The 19,445-nt window shown below is 47.1% G+C and overlaps 1 protein-coding gene across 3 annotated transcripts in view; it reads left to right on the top strand.

Annotated features, from left to right (window-relative positions):
* The window catches only part of LOC137544538 (acetylserotonin O-methyltransferase-like), an 83,288-nt gene that overhangs the window by 39,553 nt on the left and 24,290 nt on the right, over positions 1-19,445 (top strand). For all 3 annotated transcript variants that reach the window (XM_068265632.1, XM_068265633.1, XM_068265634.1), the window contains 3 exons: positions 862-930; positions 13,648-13,766; positions 16,155-16,295. In XM_068265632.1, coding sequence (XP_068121733.1) covers positions 862-930; positions 13,648-13,766; positions 16,155-16,295 — 329 coding nt within the window. The remainder of the gene's footprint in view (positions 1-861; positions 931-13,647; positions 13,767-16,154; positions 16,296-19,445) is intronic.

Here is a 19,445-nt window from a genome sequence, read left to right as displayed (position 1 = left end):
ATATTGTCCCCATACATTGTTCTAAGATAGCCAGGACAAATGGTCAAATAAAATGCATGGGTTTTATCTACAGTCAGTAGCATTGTTTATTTTAAAACTATAGGGGATCGAAAATGAGATATAGGGCATGATTCACAAAAGGGTGCTAACTTAGTTAGCATGCCTAAAAGCACCTTAGCATGCCTAAAGCCCTTTAAGACGTGCAAAGTTTCTAACTTAGCGTGCGCAAAGTTTAGAGCTGCATGCGAAACGTTGCACCAGGTGCGCCTAAAACGTTGCACCGTGCGACGTTTCGGGCGCACCCAGTGCAACGTTTTAGGCGCAACCAGTGCGCCAACTTAATCGCACCCGGTGCGACGTTCCGCACGCACCGCTAAATTTTACGCGCGATCGATAAAAGCTTTGGCCATGCTAACTGCTAAGCACCCTAGTTAGTACGCCCAAAGCTTTTAACTGAGTTAGCACCCTTTTGTAAATCGAGTCCCTAGTGTGTTCTTTATTTTTTTCCCTTGTTTTTTCCCTTGAAATGCATAGAAAATAAAGTAATTACTAAAAACAAATATCACAATTTGTCCCCCCAAAACCAATATATAGATACTTTAAGTAGTGATAACGTTATGGCCAAATGAATTGGAGCAACGCTGAAAGGTGAAAATGTTTTTTTGGTGAGAAGGGTAAAATAGCCTTTGGAGTGAAGTGGTTAAATTGCTTTTTTTCTATGCAGTTTCTTTAACTATAATAGAAAGAACTGGCATATGCTGTTGCCACTGTGCTTGTGTATTCTGTGATATCTAGATATATGGACAAAAGGAAAGCAATAACTATAAACGTAAAGTTTAATGTTTCTCTATTACATTTTAGAGAAGGAAGCTCTCAGTATGAAAGAGCTCTTGGAATCCCTTCAAAGGACACGTTTGAAGTTCTTTATAGGTAAGGTGTGCATCACAATTCAAGCAATGCTATTTCCACTATGAATATTGCTTTTTAAATTAACTAAATGAAATTCTGTTCTAAATGTTTTGTGTCCTTTTATCACTATCTATCAGGCTGTGTTATCACTGTGTTTTTTAGGTAAATAACACACAATAGCATTTTTGAAGCTAAAAATGCCTTGTTGTACTTGTGGATGAATAAGTTTTAGAAGTTTAGGAAAGAACTTTTTAGATCCTTAAAAAGGAAACTTTTAAACTCAGATGTTTGAAATACTTTTAAGTCATAATGGAGGTAATTATGTGAAAACAGCTTCAAACTGTACTTCCTACCACTCCTGGGCTGCATGCTCATGACATCCCTAGACCTAAAACATGGCCTTGTGGTTACAATGTGATCTTCATTGTGCAGAGAACTTTTAAAAGTAAGGTTGTAACTGTGACTTTAGCATGCCATGTGCCATGCTTTTGGAGCCGGTCATATCTTGCCGCACGAATGGACAACAGAATTTGGCAAATAATTATTGATAAAATGAGCACATACGCTTTTGTATTGCTTCTATTAGAATGTTATTAGGAAGCACCCTAGTGGCCTAAAACAAACCTATTGGGGCTCACAGTGATTATAACTAACACTGTAGCCTTGTAAGGCCTGACAGGTTATGCCCCCAATCAGTCTCTATGCCCCAATCTATTGGCATGGCACTGAGCCCGGCCCACAGTCTTCACCTACAGACAAGCCCCGCAGGAACAGGACACGTTATTTGTCTCCTGACTACGGTTACCCCCAGGTCTTAAAGGACACCCGAAGCGAAAATCAACTAATGAAATAAACAATTGTATCTATCTTCCTTCTCCTGAAAATGACTTTTTAAGATATTCCACAGTTTTATTTTATGTTTAAATCTACTTTTTACATTTTAACTGTTTTATTGTTTTTGCTCACATTCATTAAAGTATGCCAGAGCTAAAATCTATAAACTATTGACCTTTTTATCTCTTTTCTGCTCTCAGAAGCCATTCTCTGCTAGGAAAGTGTTTTATAGTTGGAATTTCTTATCAGTGAGGGTCACACTGTAGTCACTTCCTGTCTGAGTCAGGACTGAGTCAGCCACTTACATACCTGATATTTAACTCTTTCAGGCAGAGAAAGAAAAAAAGGAACACAGCATAGTTATTTGTGTGCTAGGCACTGTACATACCCATGTCTATCTCATCATGTCACACATCACTTTGGGTATCCTGTAGCCTCCCTGGCGGTAAGCCGGACCTGAGCACGGGCTGTGATTTCTATGTGCGCAGCGGTAAGCCTGTGCTCAGTTCGGGCTGTCACAAATCTGCCTCCTGCCCTGTAGCACTGGGTCACGCTCGCAATTAGCACCGCCAGCGGGACCTAGGCTTCTCCCCCTGAACCTTTTTGTGCATTTTTTTGGTCGCCGGGATCCCCAAGTCCCCTCTATTCTTCCGGGGACCCAGCGGCCAATCAGTGCGCGGGGGCGTCGTGATGTCACATGGTGGGGGCGGGGCTAATTTTTTAAGTGGACCTGAAGATGTTCAGGTCCAAAAGTAATGTAATAGAAAAAGGTTGAAATGCCCTGTGTATCTGTATGTATATACATGTACATGCATGTATATACATACATGTTCCTACATGTGTGTGTGTTATATATACACACACACACGTAGGTACATGTACTGTATGTACATGCATGTATGTACATACATGCATACATACCTGTACATACATACATGCCTGTACATACATACATGCATATACATACATGTCGGTACATGTATGTACGTGTCTGTATGTCCATGTATGTATGTACATTTATGTATGTATGTATGTATGTATGTACATGTATGTATGTACATGTTTGTATGTACATGTATATATAGAGAGAGTTTAGCCTCATTTGTCTCTAATCACAAGTTGCAATTTGATCTCTCCCCTGTGTCACCTGACTGCCATGGCAGAGATGGCAGAAAAGCTTATTTGAAAGCACAGGATGGTAACAATATAGCCATTTGGTTCTCAACTGCTTCTGAGCTAAGTGCTTCTGCCATACTATTACCAATTTTTGCCCTGATTTTGACTACTTTCTGCCTGCCGCCTGCACCGACCTCTGCCCTGATTTTGACTATTCTCTTATTTGTACAGTTTCAAAATTTTTAAGTGTCTTCATAAATTTTATTAATTCACAAAATGTGTGTTTTAGTATTTTATTTATATGCAGAATGTCTACCAGGCTTTTATTCTGTCATATTTTTGGAAATTATGACTGAATTGGAGGCCGAAAATTCTTGAGAAAAATGTACTGCTTTTGACTAATAATTCCAGACACAAATGCACCGCCAGGGAGGTTAATGTGCAAGGCATAAAGACTGAAGTAGAGAGAACAATAACCCACCAGAATCCTACTGAGGCAAGTAACACAGTTCAATAGTTCATAAGTATCACACAGGACTATTACCTTGATTAAGGAGGATGAGGCCTTCAGCATTGAATGCCAGTAATGATCGATGTTTCAGGAACAGGCAGTGAATGGTCTAGGCAGTTTGTGAGAGAGTTCATGCAAGGTCCACATGCAAGGTTATTCAAGCAACAAGCAAGGATTAGTCCAGGTATAATTAGAGTGTCCAGTAACAAGCAATGGTTGGTCCAGGTAGCTCGCAAGAGTATCCAGTTAACAAGCAGAGGTCGGTCCAGGTGGCAGGCAAGAGTATCCAGTTAACAGGCAGAGGTCGGTCCAGGCGGCAGGCAAGAGTATCCAGTAACAGGCAGAGGTCAGTCCAGGCAGAAAGCAAGAGTATACAGGAATCAAAGCAAGTGTTAATAAAAGCAGACAAGAATAGTCAAATACAAGCCAAGGTCGAGATCCAGTAATTCAATAATGTGAGTGCGCACCCAGCAAATAGCCACAGCTATGCTATCACGGGCGATGACTGGGAGCACTCTGCAGGCTTAATATATCTTTCATCCAAATCAGTGGCCAGCCACAATCCGCACATCCAATCACACAGCTGTACACCTACCTAGGTGTCAGCTGTAACATCAGCTGACACTGCGCTGTCAGCTGACCGTGGTCAGCTGACTATTGTTTACATCTGTGGAGGGCGTACTGGGAACGCGCCCTACGCCTATCAGGATGTGCGGCCTGCGTTCCAGCAGGAGCGTCATCAACGGGGAACAAGTACCAAGACCCAGAAGCGACGGATTCCGCCTGGGTCTCTGCGGAAACATTATCAATAACAGGCAGGTTCCTTGTAAGCCTAAAGCAAACCAAATTTGATACATTGGGAGGTCTTGGAGTTGTCCCTTGTGCTATAGTTGTGGCTGGCCCATGATTAGATTTCCTGGGAAGACACTTTACTTGGAACTTTTTTATTCACAGATAGCTGGTAAGTTACCTTTGAGAAGGTGGACAACCGGAGTAATTGAAGGAGCAATAAGAATATTACATTACAATAGTCATTTCTGAGCCATGTTTATTCAGTTTTCCAGGGCAGTTTCTTGCTTGTTTGGCACCCTAGGCAAAGGACTCTGGTCCCTCCCCCCCCTCCCCCCAAAACTACCAACACCCCACATGCACTATGCTACTAATGTAGCAAACAGATCAATCTCTCTCTGATCTGAATCTGATCAGAGAGGGAACAAATCTCCCCATACAAATCTATTGCACAGATTTTCATTAGGTTTCATAATGAAATCTATTACTAATCTATAAAACCCCAGGGCAGCACTGTTCGATACAATGCAACGCTATGAGCCGCCGATCTACTGCTGTCCCCATCCGCCCAACCCCGTCTTCAAAAATTTTTCTCGGCCTGGTCATAATTTCAATAAATTTTTTGCAGCAAATCATTTGGAATTACAATTGTTGCAGTGCTTTAAATTTATGACAGATTTGAGGTGGGTAAGAAATATTGCAAGTAGTGGCAGATCGTGCATGGTGGGCAACAAGTAGTGCAGGCAGTGGGTGGTAAGTGACAAGTAGTGCAGGTAGTGGCAGATAGGGGGTCGCAGGTGACAAGTAGTGCAGGTAATGGCAGATAGTGGGTGGTTGGTGACAAGTAGTGCAGGTAGTGGCAGATAGAGGGCGGTGGGTGAAACGTAGTGCAAGTAGTGGCAGATGGTGGGTGACAAGTAGTGCAGGTAGTGGCCTGGCCTATAGTGGGGGATGGGTGACAAGTAGTGCAGGTAGTGACAGATAGTGGGTGGTGGGTAAAAAATAGTGATAGTGGCAGATAATGGAGGTGGGTAAAAAAAAAAAAGATTGCATGTAGTGGCAGATCGTGGGTGGTGGGTAAGAAATAGTGAAGGTAGTGGGAGATAGTGGAGGTGGGTAACAAATGTATTGCAGGTAGAGGCAGATCGTGGGTGGTGGGTGACAAGTAGTGCAGGTAGTGGCAGATAGGGGGTGGTAGGTGACCAGTGTAATAATCAAATATTTAGTCTCTGTGTGTGACTACCTTCAGATCAGTGCTTGTCCTAATCACCTTCGGAAAGTATACAGCCGGTAGCAGACTTTCACAGAACTTGGAAACGCCAGAGCCAATTAAGAGTCTTTATTGTATCCAACCGGGATACTCGATACAATCTTGGTTACAAACTTACATTGAAAAACATACGAAGCAAAGTAAACATCAGCATGTAATAATACGGATATTGAGCAAAGCTGAGATTAATATGAGCGCGCTAGCTCAGACATATAAAGATCAATCTTATCTATGGAAAAACCTCCAGACCCACAAGTGTTAACTAACCACACGCCCCCGAAGGTGGGATATGGGCGGGTTCCAGATGTCACCCCTATTAAACGCCTGCTATTGGCTTATAGAACTCTGTAAATGACATCCAGAACTCTGTGATTGACATCCGTCTAATGCGCAAGCGCGAAGCCTATGCCCTGTACCCTAAATACCTAGAAGCTGGTGTTTAGAAACACTAGGCATTGTTTGGCATTGTTTGGCCCTGGCCATCCCAGGCTCAGACAGCCAGTCTGCACATCCCATAGATAATGCTGCATTGTGACCCTTACTGTTCCCTGTAATGTTCCCTCTTAGATTCAACACTGTGGCCTTCTAGAATCTGTAGAGAAGGAGAACTCCGCATAGAATCTTTAACTGAAGCACTGGTCAGTTTGGCTAAACTACGGGCCATACCCTGCAGGACCCTCTAGGGATCTTACAACAAGTAGCTCAGGTAGTGGCAAATAGTTGGTGGTGGGTGACATTTAGTGCAGGTAGTGACAGATAGTGGTGTAACCCCCAAAAGAAGGTTACAAAATATTATTGCAGATTTGCCTTCTGAAAATGGCCCCAAGATGGCAGCACTGAGTATCTAGGCCTATGGAACCAAATGGGAGGGAAAGTAAGCGTCAAACAGGTCGCTTAGACTGTTGCTAAGTGACCCAATATGCAAATTAGGGGAAATTAGGGGAATTTGCTGGAACTTTCCCGAAACCCAGCGTGACCAGTCAAGGAGCTACTGCGCACGCTCAAGGGACAGAGAGACCAGGGTGTAGCCGTAGGGAGCAGGCTGAGACCAGAGAGAGCGCGCCAGAGAGGAGAGAGAGAAGGACTTACGCCAGGAGCTGGTGGTGCGGAGTGGGCAGAAGGTGACACAGAGAGGCCATAGCAGTCGCCCGGACAGTAGGAGGGGACCCGGCGGCCATAGAGAGACCAGCGCATACCAGTAAGGACAGCGGCAGCAGGTTGGACAGATCGGAGGCCGGAGGAGGCGGACGTTGTCTAGACCCGAGCCATACCAGAGGCCACAGACAGATGAGTACAGGCCTGTGGGCCAACCCCCAAGCCACCTAGGCCCATATGCAATTCACTTTTTCACCTGAGTTTTCTCCTAGGAGATAATTTTTCAACTTTCCAGCATTTTTCTATTTAAAAATACCAAAAAGTAGGTAAAAAATTACTATCACATTTATTTTCAGTATGTTCTTGCTTTCTGGTGGCTTAAAAGGCATTTTAGTGACAAGTTTAAAATTATCACCTAGGAGAAAACTCAGGTGAAAAAGTGAATTGCATATGGGCCCTTGTGTGTTTCAAAGTGGTGTTACTAGAGACTGCTAGTGTGAGAAAGCTTTCCACCCAAAGTGACATTGAACTTATGGCCCATACTCACGGGCTACATTTGTGGCCTGTCGCTAGCACACGGGAGCATGTGCGCGACAGGCCGGGGACAGCTTGTTGCCAGGTCCCTCCGCGTACACACGCGGAAGAGGGATCAGCTGTGCGACGGAAGCTGTCGCCGACGTTCCTCCCCCGCCGCCGGAAGCTCCGTGTTCTGGACAGAGGTTGCTGTCTCTAGTCCGCATACTCACGCGGAATAGCGACAGTTGCGGCGGCAACTGTCGGCAGGCGATTGACCGCGCCAATCGCCTGGCGACAGCAGCGACGAGCGACGGTTTGGGGTGCGCGCCCGTGTTGTGCCGACAATTGTAGCCCGTGAGTATGGGCCATTAGAGAAGATACTGTTGATGATAAGGAGTACATTGCATGGTCAGGTCTAGCTGCTGCTGATAGACAGTCGTAAGCCTCCCTAAAGTACCCGCATAGCTGACACAGCCCCCGCCAGCATTAAGGTCTCGTTGATAGAGACATTGTCCCTGTCAAGTCCGTTTTGAGTCAGGAATTGAGTTACAAGTTACAAGTTCTTCAGTTAATGTGTTCTTCAAAGTGAACAAGAGTGTGATATTTAAAGTAAACCTGTCAGCATTACAGTGGAAGAGTGGAGGAGGAGTCACATTGCATTTTATGATATTGGAGTGTGCTGCAGGAGCAGCCAGGTGATACCTGAGCAAGATACAGAGTAACAGATTTGGATTACAAGATGTGCATCAACTCTAATTCAGAGTTCATTCAGCTTTAACAAGAAAGTGCACTTAAACAAAGATCTATTGTATTGGGAAGGTGTTGATGGCAGGGGCGTCACTAGCCCTATTTTGGGGGGGCACGTGCCCCCAATCTGTCCTGGGGTGCCACGGATCTCCGCCCGGCCGCCGCTCACCCCCTCTGTCAGCGGCTCCCTCCAGCCGCCGCGTCACTCAGACCTCAGGATCAGGCGGCGAGCCGGCAACCAATCGTGCGGGCGCTAGGACCCAGCGCCCGCACTGATATGCGGAAGTGACATCACTTCCGCATATCAAGCGGGTGTGTCTGGCGCCCGCTGGTACTGGTCGGGTCGCCGCTGATCATGAGGTCTGCTGTGAGGTAAGGGGGGGGAGCGGCGGCGGCGGCTAGAGGGGGGGCCTCCCTGTCCCTCACTCACTCCCTAAAGGGCCTCCCTGTCACTCACTCACTCACTCCCTAAAGGGGCTTCCTGGCACTCACTCACTGCCTAAAGGGCCTCACTGTCACTCACTCACTACCTAAAGGGCCTCCCTGTCACTTACTCACTTCTTAAAGGGGCTCCCTGTCATTCACTCACTTCCTAAAGGGGCTCCCTGGCACTCACTCCCTAAAGGGCCTCCCTGTCACTCACTCACTACCTAAAGGGCCTCCCTGTCACTCACTCACTCCATAAAGGGGCTCCCTGGCACTCACTCACTCCCTAAAGGGGCTCCCTGGCACTCACTCACTGCCTAAAGGGGCTCCCTGGCACTCACTCCCTAAAGGGGCTCCCTGGCACTCACTCACTGCCTAAAGGGGCTCCCTGGCACTCACTCATTCCCTAAAGGGGCTCCCTGGCACTCACTCACTGCCTAAAGGGGCTTCCTGTCACTCACTCACTGCCTAAAGGGGCTCCCTGTCTCTCACTCACTGCCTAAAGGGGCTCCCTGTCACTCACTCACTCCCTAAAGGGGCTCCCTGTCACTCACTCACTCCCTAAAAGGGCTCCCTGTCACTCACTCACTCACTCCCTAAAGGGGCTCCCTGTCACTCACTCCCTAAAGGGGCTCCCTGGCACTCACTCACTGCCTAAAGGGGCTCCCTGGCACTCACTCACTGCCTAAAGGGGCTCCCTGGCACTCACTCCCTAAAAGGGCTCCCTGGCACTCACTCACTGCCTAAAGGGGCTCCCTGTCACTCACTCACTACCTAAAGGGGCTCCCTGGCACTCACTCACTGCCTAATGGGGCTCCCTGGCACTCACTCACTGCCTAAAGGGGCTCCCTGGCACTCACTCACTGCCTAAAGGGGCTCCCTGTCACTCACTCACTGCCTAAAGGGGCTCCTTGTCACTCACTCACTCATTAACTCACTCACTCCCTAAAGGCTCCCTGTCACTCACTCACTGCCTGAAGGGGCTCCCTGGCACTCACTCACTACCTAAAGGGCCTCCCTGTCACTCACTCATTGCCTGAAGGGGCTCCCTGGCACTCACTCACTGCCTGAAGGGGCTCCCTGGCACTCACTCACTGCCTGAAGGGGCTCCCTGGCACTCACTCACTGCCTGAAGGGGCTCCCTGGCACTCACTCACTGCCTAAAGGGGCTCCCTGGCACTCACTCACTGCCTAAACGGGGCTCCCTGGCACTCACTCACTGCCTAAAGGGGCTCCCTGGCACTCACTCACTGCCTGAAGGGGCTCCCTGGCACTCACTCACTACCTAAAGGGGCTCCCTGGCACTCACTCACTACCTAAAGGGGCTCCCTGTCACTCACTATCGGGGTCCCTGTCACTCACTACCTAACTGGAGGTGCCTGTCACTCACTAGCTAACCTGGGGGTCCCTGTCACTCACTACCTAACTTGGGGGCTACCATATTAAGGGGGCATTCTGCCTATTTATGTAAAATGCTGTCTATTTATGTGCCTCATGACTGCTGAATTTGTCTTGTTGGGAGCCTTATGATTTGTTGGGGGCCTCAAGATTGCTGAATTTGTCTTGTTGGGGGCCTCATGATTTGTTGGGGGCCTCATGATTGCTGAATTTGTCTTGTTGGGGGCCTCATGATTTGTTGGAGGCCTCATGATTGCTGAATTTGTCTTGTTGGGGGCCTCATGATTTGTTGGGGGCCTCATGATTGCTGAATTTGTCTTGTTGGGGGTCACATGATTGCTAACTGCGAGACTATGGGAAAAGCTGAATCCTTATCATATGAGACAATAGCATTAAACCTACTTTTTTAGCTTTTTAAAACAGAAAATAAAACTGGGAGGTTTTAATAAATTGAATACATTTTTCAGGAGTAGGATGGATGAAATTGTTTATCTTCACAGTTTATTTTCAACTTGGATTTTCCATAATGTTCATGTATGAGTTAAAACGTTTGTACAGTATTTAGTTTAAATTGCTGTTGCCACTTTGCGATAGATAAGTGACTTTTGGGTTGCAGTTTGGGCACTCGGCCTCCAAAAGATTCGCCACCACTGTCATAATCTAATGTCCCACTATTGCTAGGTTCATGTAAATTTGTCTCCACCCGTTACCACACCTATATTCTGGTCCATGGCCCACCCATTTTTCGGTGCGGCGCGATAAGCACGCCGCACAACGTGATCCTCATATTTTTGGCACGCTAGCTGCAGTGTGCTGAATTCTGCTGCCTACAGTATGTACAGTATACGCTGTTCTCTAGTGCCTGCACTGTGTGCTGATTTACCTCCAGTGTGTACAGTGTAAGGTGTTACTCTGTGCCTTTACTGATTGTAAACCAGCTATATTGTATGCTGATCCCTGCTACTTTCAGTATGTACAGTATTAGCTGTAAAGCCTGGTACACACATACAATTTTGATTAGCCAATTTTAGCTCTGTTCATAAAATTCATTGTCTGTTGGCCCACTTACTGCATGGGGGTGATAAAATTGGGGGTCAGTGATTGACCAATCAAAATTGTATGTGCGTATACATCTTTGATCTATGCCTATACTGATTGTAAATTATCCAAATAAAGGACAGGGGGCTCCATCCAATATTTCGATGGGCAGGCCCGTTATCTGTAGCTTACACCGCTGCTAAGTTCATGTACATTTGGCCCCACTCATGGCCACGCCCACTCACCTCATGGCCACGCCCATTTTTTTGCCGCGGCGCACGCAATATACCTCCCCGTCTGGTGCCCACAGGTGCCCCCGATCTCCAAGGACCCTAGAAACGCCCCTGGTTGATGGTATAGAGGGGTGCATCGGTCACTTTATTTTTTATTTCCTTTATCTTTATTTTACTTTAACCCTTTTTGATTATTTGCTTTATCTTTTTTTTTTGTTTGTTGTTTTGGGGAGCCCAATCTAGAGGGGAGGTATTCTGAGGAGAGTGTATTGAGTGCTACAAATACAACCTAAAGAGTATATAAGATCTTGGAGCAAGGTGAATGTCCTGATTGGACCAACCAACGAACTGTGAACTACTCAGTACTCTATTGTGAATTGTCACGAGTTTCCCCCAAGGTTTTGCTGAGCAACAGAACTTTAACTTAGTTGCGAGAGACTGAGAACTGATTCAATACCGGACTGAATTGCTCAGTAGACTAGCCCTTTCCCCAGCCCACGCCCAACATCGGTACTGTATTGTATATTGTATATGCTGTAAAGTGGTTGATTTTTGTATGAGAAGACCTATTGTAGCTCACTATATTTTCTATGTAACTAACCGTTTCCTTCCGGAGGTTTTACCGGTGCACCAGCAGTGAAGACTAGAGGATTGTGTTATTTTACCTTTGATGTGCAAGGGAAGTGTATTTTGATAACTGATTGATTCCTTTCTACAGTGACCACTGTTAGGTCACAAATAAATCTTTGATCATTTCATGTGAGTCAGTGTCTCATAGATTCCACTTAGCCAAGTACCTGGTGCTCACGGATCAAGCGGGTTACAGTGGATGGTGGGTGACATGTAGAGCAGGTAGTGGCAGAAAGTGGGTGGTGGGTGACAAATAATGCAAGTAGTGGGTGGAGGAAGGATTGACAGGGATTCCTCTTCACTTTCAGGCTGACATAAGCATGTTCTCTCACTTCTTCAATAATGTGCAGATCAGGGGGCAGACCCTCTTTCATCATGCTGCTGAGTGCTCTCTTTTCCCTACCCTGCTGATACAGCACACTCTAGACACAAACACTGCAAACCAGGGGGCAAGGCCTGTCTCCTTAGGCCAACAGCTGCTATGGGGCACTTTCCTTTCTTCCTACCCTAGACTGCAGTAACAGGTCCATTTCCACTCGCGGAGGTGGCAGAGCTTCTTCTTCTGCTGGCTCCAAACATCCTTCCTCTGCTAAACCAGCAGCTTACGCAGTCAGCAATGGAGAAAGCAGTCAGCAAGAGATGATGCGGGGGTGATGCAGGGAGCGTGTGAGGGCCATATGTGCGCCTTTTTCAGCCTGGAACTGCTCTGCCTAAAAAACGATTCTTCCACCTATCCCAAACCAGGTGGAATTTCTTGCTTGAACCTCTGTGCAAATACAACTTTGCATGTTTAATTTAGCTAAATGACCTAGGACACGGGAGTCTCTGGGACAGTGTCATCCAGATAAAACTTTTCCTGGAATAACTTGTATTTCACTGACAAATTCCAGGAACTTACTCCCCTTACTGTGATTGGTTGAGTACCCCCACATACATCCCACATACATCCTCTGCCATGATTGGCTGAAGTAGCATATACATCCTGTGCCATGATTGGTCAGGAAAGGTTAAACCCCTAGGATGTGATTGGTCCACCAACTTTGCTGTGATTGGTTCTTTTTGCTTTACTATGATTGGTTAACTTTTACCTTACCTTGCTGTTTTCACTGTATAAAAAACCTGAATAAAGATTAAAGAACTCAGAGAAGTGAAAGTAGCTAACCTAAGGTGTCGTGTCACTTCTTTCAACTGAAGGTCAAAGGGTCATAGGCTTCGGCCTACACATTTGGGTATCCAAAGCCAACGTATACTTGGGGTCTTGAGCTCCATTACCCAAACTTATATCTGGCCCTATCTTTCAGCCTTGACACGAGCAACACTGGTGTGCAGTACACTGACAGCAATAGATCCGTTTGTGATCAAATTTCATCAGAAAGGGATCTTTCTGATGGTAGAATCTGGTGGCCTTCTGCCAGTATATGGGCATCTTTAGGAACTGGTGAAGGGATTATACATAGCTCCCAACTGTCCCTTTTTTGGAGGGACAGTCCCTTTTTGGGAGTCCTGTCCCTCTGTCCCTGTATCACCCTCATTTGTCCCTCTTTCAGGACTTTGTCCCTCTTTCTATATAAATATATACATTTCTATACTAAAAATGTGTTTGATTGACTTTATTCCCATCCTTTAAATTGATATATTACCAATTTTAAAATGTTATTATGAAGGAAAATGAACCAGGATAGAAAGGACCAGTGTGATTTGAATTATAAAACAACATATTTTCTTATGAAATTTTTATGGTATGCGTGACTAGAGGCGTGGTGGGGGTGTGGCCAGGGGTGTGGCAGGGGCGTGGCTTAAGTGTCCCTTTTTCTCATCACAAAAAGTTGGGAGGTATGGATTATATTGTGCTGGGAAACTTTCACGTGTCGCACTATATGTAGAAAAACATCCCTGTTTTTAAAACTTGCATTTAAAAATGTAGATTGTAATAGGCCTTTTATTGAAGAGTAATGTGTACGGAATTAAAGTATCAGCTTTATAAATGGGCCATTAAATGGTTATCTGACGCTACAGCCATGTCTCCTGCAGTAGATTAATTAGTATTTATCTGTGTCTTTCTCAAGTAAATAGAAAACTTTTAATTTTCTACAAAATACTTTCGGTGTCTGATGACTCAATGTGTTCATTATTAGGTCAGACGAGGAGATGATGACTTTGGTGTATCACATGGACGCCATATGGAATATATCTGGGAAGGATGTGATACAAGCTTTTGACCTTTCAGAATTTCACACAGTCTTTGATATTGGTGGTAAAATTTCAGTATTGTTTTGCTGTTTATTTTGTGTGTTCATCCCTCAACAAGAGGACTAACTAGAAAAAGAGTCACAGTTCAGGTGGCCCTTAGAGAGGAGTGAAAATGTTATTTTTTTTACATGGCAAGTAAAGCAGAACCTCGCCCGGTTGTGGATCCCAGAACTTTACCCAAATTTGAATTACTAAACACCCTTATTTTTTCAAAATTTGCCTCAGGCGGCAAAAAGTCTAGGGCCGGCCCTGGATGGCACTAAGTACCTGCAATCAACACCCGCATGACACTCGATAACCACCCATAGCCTGAACCCACATGACACCCTGTACCCGCACCCAGGACCATTGCCCCCCAACATCTGCAATTTAGCACTCACATGACAACCAATACCTCCCCCCCAGCCAGAAACGAGGAGGGAGGACCATGCAGCCACCGGTGACAGGTCCGACTAACTTCACACCATTGAATGCAGCCAGCGCTTCTGTGACTGAATGTATGTGTCAAGCAGAGGGGCGCAAGGGGTTGGATCGGGAAAACTAGAGAGCCTGTCACGTTACTGCAGGGCAAGGGGGTTGGGGGGAAGGCTCCCCACCACTTGTAGGTACTAATGTACGCAGATCACACACACGTGTAGATCGCGCACACACATGCAGATCACACGCACAGATCACACTCACTCACAGATCACACATGCCCTCCCCTCTCCCAGAACATCCCTTTGGAGTCACATAAGAGGCGCCTGCTGCATGGCTTCCCTCCCTGCAATTAAAATATCCCTCATCCCCCCCCCCCCCCCCGCCGCTCTGCTTCTCTCCCTACCTCCGATTAAACTGTCCCCTGGCCACTCAGCTTCCCTCATTACCTCCGATTAAAGTGTCCCCCGGCCGCTCAGTTCCCCTCCCTCTGATGTAGAGAATGGTGTAGGCAGTGGCTCTTGCCGTCCATCTCGTGAACAGCTCTGCTCAGCTTCCGGCAGCATTCTTTGGAATTGTAAGGGTCTTTGCTTGATGAGGTCATCAAGGGAGGGCCCTTAAAGGACAACTGAAGTGAGAAGACTATGGAGGCTGCCATGTTTATTTCCTTTTAAACAATACCAGTTGCCTGACAGCCCTGCTGGTCTGTTTGGCTGCAGGAGTGTTTAAATAACACCAGGAACGAGTATGCAGCTAATCTGTCTGATCTGACAATAATGTCAGAAACACCTGATCTGCTGCATGCTTGTTCAGGACTATGGCTAAAAGTATTAGAGGCAGAGGATCAGCAGGGCAGCCAGGCAACTGGTATTGCTTAAAAGGAAATAAATATGGCAGCCTCCATATCCCTCTCGCTTCAGTTGTCCTTTAAAGACACAATCCATAAATGCCGCCTGGAGCTGAGCAGAGACGCTTTTCGCGAGATGGACGTTGAGAGCTGCTGCCTACCTCATTTTTTACATTGGAGGGAGGGGAACTCAGCTGAGTGGGGACATTTTAATCAGAGGGAGGGAGGGAAGCTGAGCGGCCGAGGGACAGTTTAATTGGATGGAGGGAGGGGAGCTGAGCGCAGCTGGGGGAGAGTTTAATCGGAGGGAGGAAGGGAAGCTGAGCGTAGCCGGGGGAGAGTTTAATCGGAGGGAGTGGCTGAGGGACAGTAAATTGGAGGGAGGGAAGGTGAGCACAGTCGGGGGAGAGTTTAATCAGAGGGAGGGGGGAATCGATGCAGCAGGTGCCTTATGCGACTCCAGGGGGACTTTCCGGGAGGGGGGAGGCTGCCTTACACATGTAAGGCGCCTGTAGGCACGTGCCTAAAGTGCCTTATGGGGAATGCGGCCCTGGTTAAAGAGGCGTTCATGCTTTGAGTTTCTTCAAATGCAAAAGGCTAAACTCTATGGGCTGTGGCCCACTAGAGCACCTTTAACTGCACTTTGAAATGCCAGCAATTCCAAAAGCTCTAGGCTGATGAAAATCAATGGAGGCAAACCGTCAAGAGCAATTGTGATTATGGAAAATCGCAATCGCATATCTCTTCAGCATTGTTGGAGCAATTGCGATCCAATGTAAAACATAGGAATGCTGTAAGATTACTTTTTAATCACTTTAAAGAAGCAATTAAGCAGCGATTTTACTACCCTAGATTGTATTACCTTAACCAAAAACCAAAAATGTATATCGGTAATTGCAACCCCAAATCGCAATCATTCTGTAAACGCAAGCACTAAACGAAACCTTAACTTTTTAGCATTTATCAGTAAATTCTAATATGACTCAGGTGAGCAATTTTTAACCACTGAATATCTAATTTAAAAAAAAAGTGTTTGTGTTTACTGATTGACTAGCGTTCTCTAGTATTTGTAAATTAAGGCCACTGCATAAACCTTCATTTCACAACAAAGATCTCTTTGATTAACAGGCTGTTCGGGGGCTATTGCAAAGCAGTTTGTCTCTGCATATCCTGGATCTATGGTCACGGTGATGGACTTACCAAAAGTTATTGAAATAGCTAAGAAGTATTTCATGACAGAGAATGATCATCAAATTTCCTTTCTTGGAGGTACATTTTACTTTATGCTACAGGAAATGATAACACTATTGGAAAAAGTGCTGTTGAGTCACGTTGTTCGGTTATAGCCGAGCAGCATGCAATATTGAATAGGGGAGGGGAAGTACAATGGGGCGGCACACGATAGAGCAGCTTTCGGCAGGTGAAGTAAGGATGAGAACAGTTTGTCTGTGTCATTTACAGATCGAGCATGTCAGCCACACTATGCTCCGATACGCGTGAGATTTTACTTTACTGTCAAAGCTATGATTAAGGGGCCACACTATGCTCCGATACGCGTGAGCTTTTACTTGTACATTACGATGTTGGAATAAAGAATAAAGTTTTCTACGTTTACCCAACCTCCTGGTGCAGTGAGATATCTTTTGCAGTTTTTTGCTCGGATTGGTGTCTGGTTCCCTGCTCCAATCTGGCTATAGAACGTGAGTGCGACGGCCATTCTTGTGTTTTTCTCTCTGACCCAACTTGGGTCACTGTTTTCTGGAGCACTTATACATCAAACAGTCAGAGACATATTTAGATAAGATTTTTACTGCAAGGAAGTTGAAAGGGTCATCAGCTCTGCTTGTGTTATAGTTTAACCTCCCTGGCGGTAAGCCCGTGCTCAGGCCCTGCTGGGCCGATTTTTATAATTTTTTTTTTGCAGCACGCAGCTAGCACTTTGCTAGCTGCGTGTGCACTCTGATCGCCGCCGCTTGCCGCCGATTACCCACCGCTCGCTTCGCCGTGACGCCCCCCCGCCCAGACCCCGTGCGCTGCCTGGCCAACTAGTGCCAGGCAGCGCTGAGGGGTAGTGCGGGACTCCCAATGACGTTGCGACGTCCATGACGTCGGTGACGTCATGCTGCCCGTCGCCATTCTTTGAATAGGATCTCCTGATCTCCTGATCGCCTCCGGCGATCGGAGGGGCTGGGGGGATGCCGCTGAGCAGCGGCTATCATGTAGCGAGACTTTGTCTCGCTACATGGAAAAAAAAAAATTAAAAAAAAAGAGTTTGCTGCCCCCTGGCGGATTTTTAATAAACCGCCAGGAGGGTTAAAATACTGAGCTCACTGCATATACCTAGCATCCCCCCGAGATGGACAAAATGGACAAACCAGGTAGAGGAAGAGGTAGAGGCAGACCCAGAGGAAGGTCACCAGGCATCGGCAGGTCTGTGCGAGGTGGTGTTGCTGTGATTTCATGCGGACCTGTCCCAAAATACAGTGCTCAGAAGAAGGCACGTGCCATCACTTCCCAAAATTGTGAGGACGTGGTTGAGTATTTAACACAGAAGACCTCATCTCCCGCAGCCAGTGCCACCAGCACTAGTACAAGCACCACATCCGCTGCATTTGACACTTCACAGGAGTTATTTGGTGGTGGTGAAATCACTGATTCACAGCCACTACTGCAACAACAACAAGAAGGCACGGGTACACCACCTCATATGTCTGAGTTAGGTGGCGATAGTATGGACGTAACGTGTGAGGTGGGGGATGATGAACCACCTGAAGTTGGTGCAGTTGAGGAGGTGTCTGAGGAAAGCGAAGCTGGGCAGTAGGATTATGATGACGATTATACGGATGCCACGTATGTTCCCGGTAGAGGAGATGACCAGGGGGACAGTTCAGAGTGGGAGTCAGAGAGGAGTAGGAGGAGACGACTCCATGATAGAAGCAGAGGGAGCTCGTCCTTCAGAAACAGCTGGGGGCAGTGTCCGGCGCCATGTATCGCCAGCTATGGACAGCCAGCTAACATGTCCTTCAACGTCAGCTGCTGATGCCCCCGTAGCGCCATCACCCCAGGGGGGCTCAGCGGTATGGAAATTTTTTAACATGTGTGTCTCAGATCGGAGCAAAGCCATCTGTTGTCTCTGCCAGCAAAAATTGAGCCGTGGAAAGGCCAACTCTCACGTAGGGACAAGTGCCTTATGAAGGCACCTGGAGAGAAGGCACAAACAGCTATGGCAAGAACACCTGAGGAAAACTAGCACCCAAAAGACAAGCCACCCTCCTTCTCCTCTTCCTCCTTCAGGTGCATCGTCTTCATCTGCTTTCTCCCTTGCACCTTCACAGCCACCCTCCTTCACACTGCCTCTTCCCTTGAGCAGTTCCTTCTCCTCTGCCCACAACAGTACCCAGCTGTCTGTGAAGGACATATTTGAGCGTAAGAAGCAAATGTCTGCCAGTCACCCTCTTGCCCGGCGTCTGACAGCTGGCATGGTGGAACTATTAGCTCGCCAGCTATTACCATACAAGCTGGTGGAGTCTGAGGCTTTCCGTAAGTTTGTGGCCATTGGTACACCGCAGTGGAAGATACCAGGCCGCAATTATTTTTCACAAAGGGCCATACCCAAACTGTACCGTGCAGTTGAGAGGCAAGTGGTGTCATCTATTGCGAAGAGCGTTGGATCAAGGGTCCACCTGACCATGGATGCCTGGTCTGCCAAGCACGGGCAGGGCCGCTACATTACGTACACAGCCCATTGGGTCAACCTGGTGACCGATGGCAGCAAGCAGGGAGTACGTGGCTGCGCAGCGGACCAACTTGTCACACCTCCACAACTTGCAGGCAGGCCTCCAGCCACCTCCTCTCCGCCTGCTACCACCTCTTCACTGTCATCATCCTCCTCCTCCTCCTTGGCTGGTGCCGCAATCTCCTCTCCAGCTACACAGCCCCCGCACCCCAGGGCCTATGCTGCATGCCAGGTACGACGGTGTCATGCAGTGTTAGACATGTCTTGCCTGAAAGCAGAGAGTCACACTGGAGCAGCTCTCCTGGCTGCTCTTAACAAACAGGTGGAGCAATGGCTGACCCCGCACAAGCTTGAGATCGGCAACGTGGTGTGTGGCAACGGCAGCAATCTCATTTCTGCGTTGAATTTGGGAAAGCTGACACACGTACCCTGCATGGCACATGTGCTGAATCTGGTCATGCAAAGATTTGTGTCCAAGTACCCAGGCTTTGAGGATGTCCTGAAGCAGGCCAGGAAGTTGTGTGGGCATTTCAGGCGCTCTTACACGGCCATGGCACGCCTTGCGGACATTAAGCGTAGAAACAATTTGCCGGTGAGACGCCTCATTTGCGATAGCCCGACTCGCTGAAATTCCACCCCGCTGATGTTCTCTTGCCTGCTAGACCAGGAGAAAGCCGTCACTC

This window comes from Hyperolius riggenbachi, chromosome 2 (assembly GCF_040937935.1).
Source record: "Hyperolius riggenbachi isolate aHypRig1 chromosome 2, aHypRig1.pri, whole genome shotgun sequence".
In the NCBI taxonomy this organism is placed as follows: Eukaryota; Metazoa; Chordata; class Amphibia; order Anura; family Hyperoliidae; genus Hyperolius; species Hyperolius riggenbachi.
Note: the sequence above shows the minus strand (reverse complement) of the source record. Positions and strands in the feature narration are given on the sequence as shown.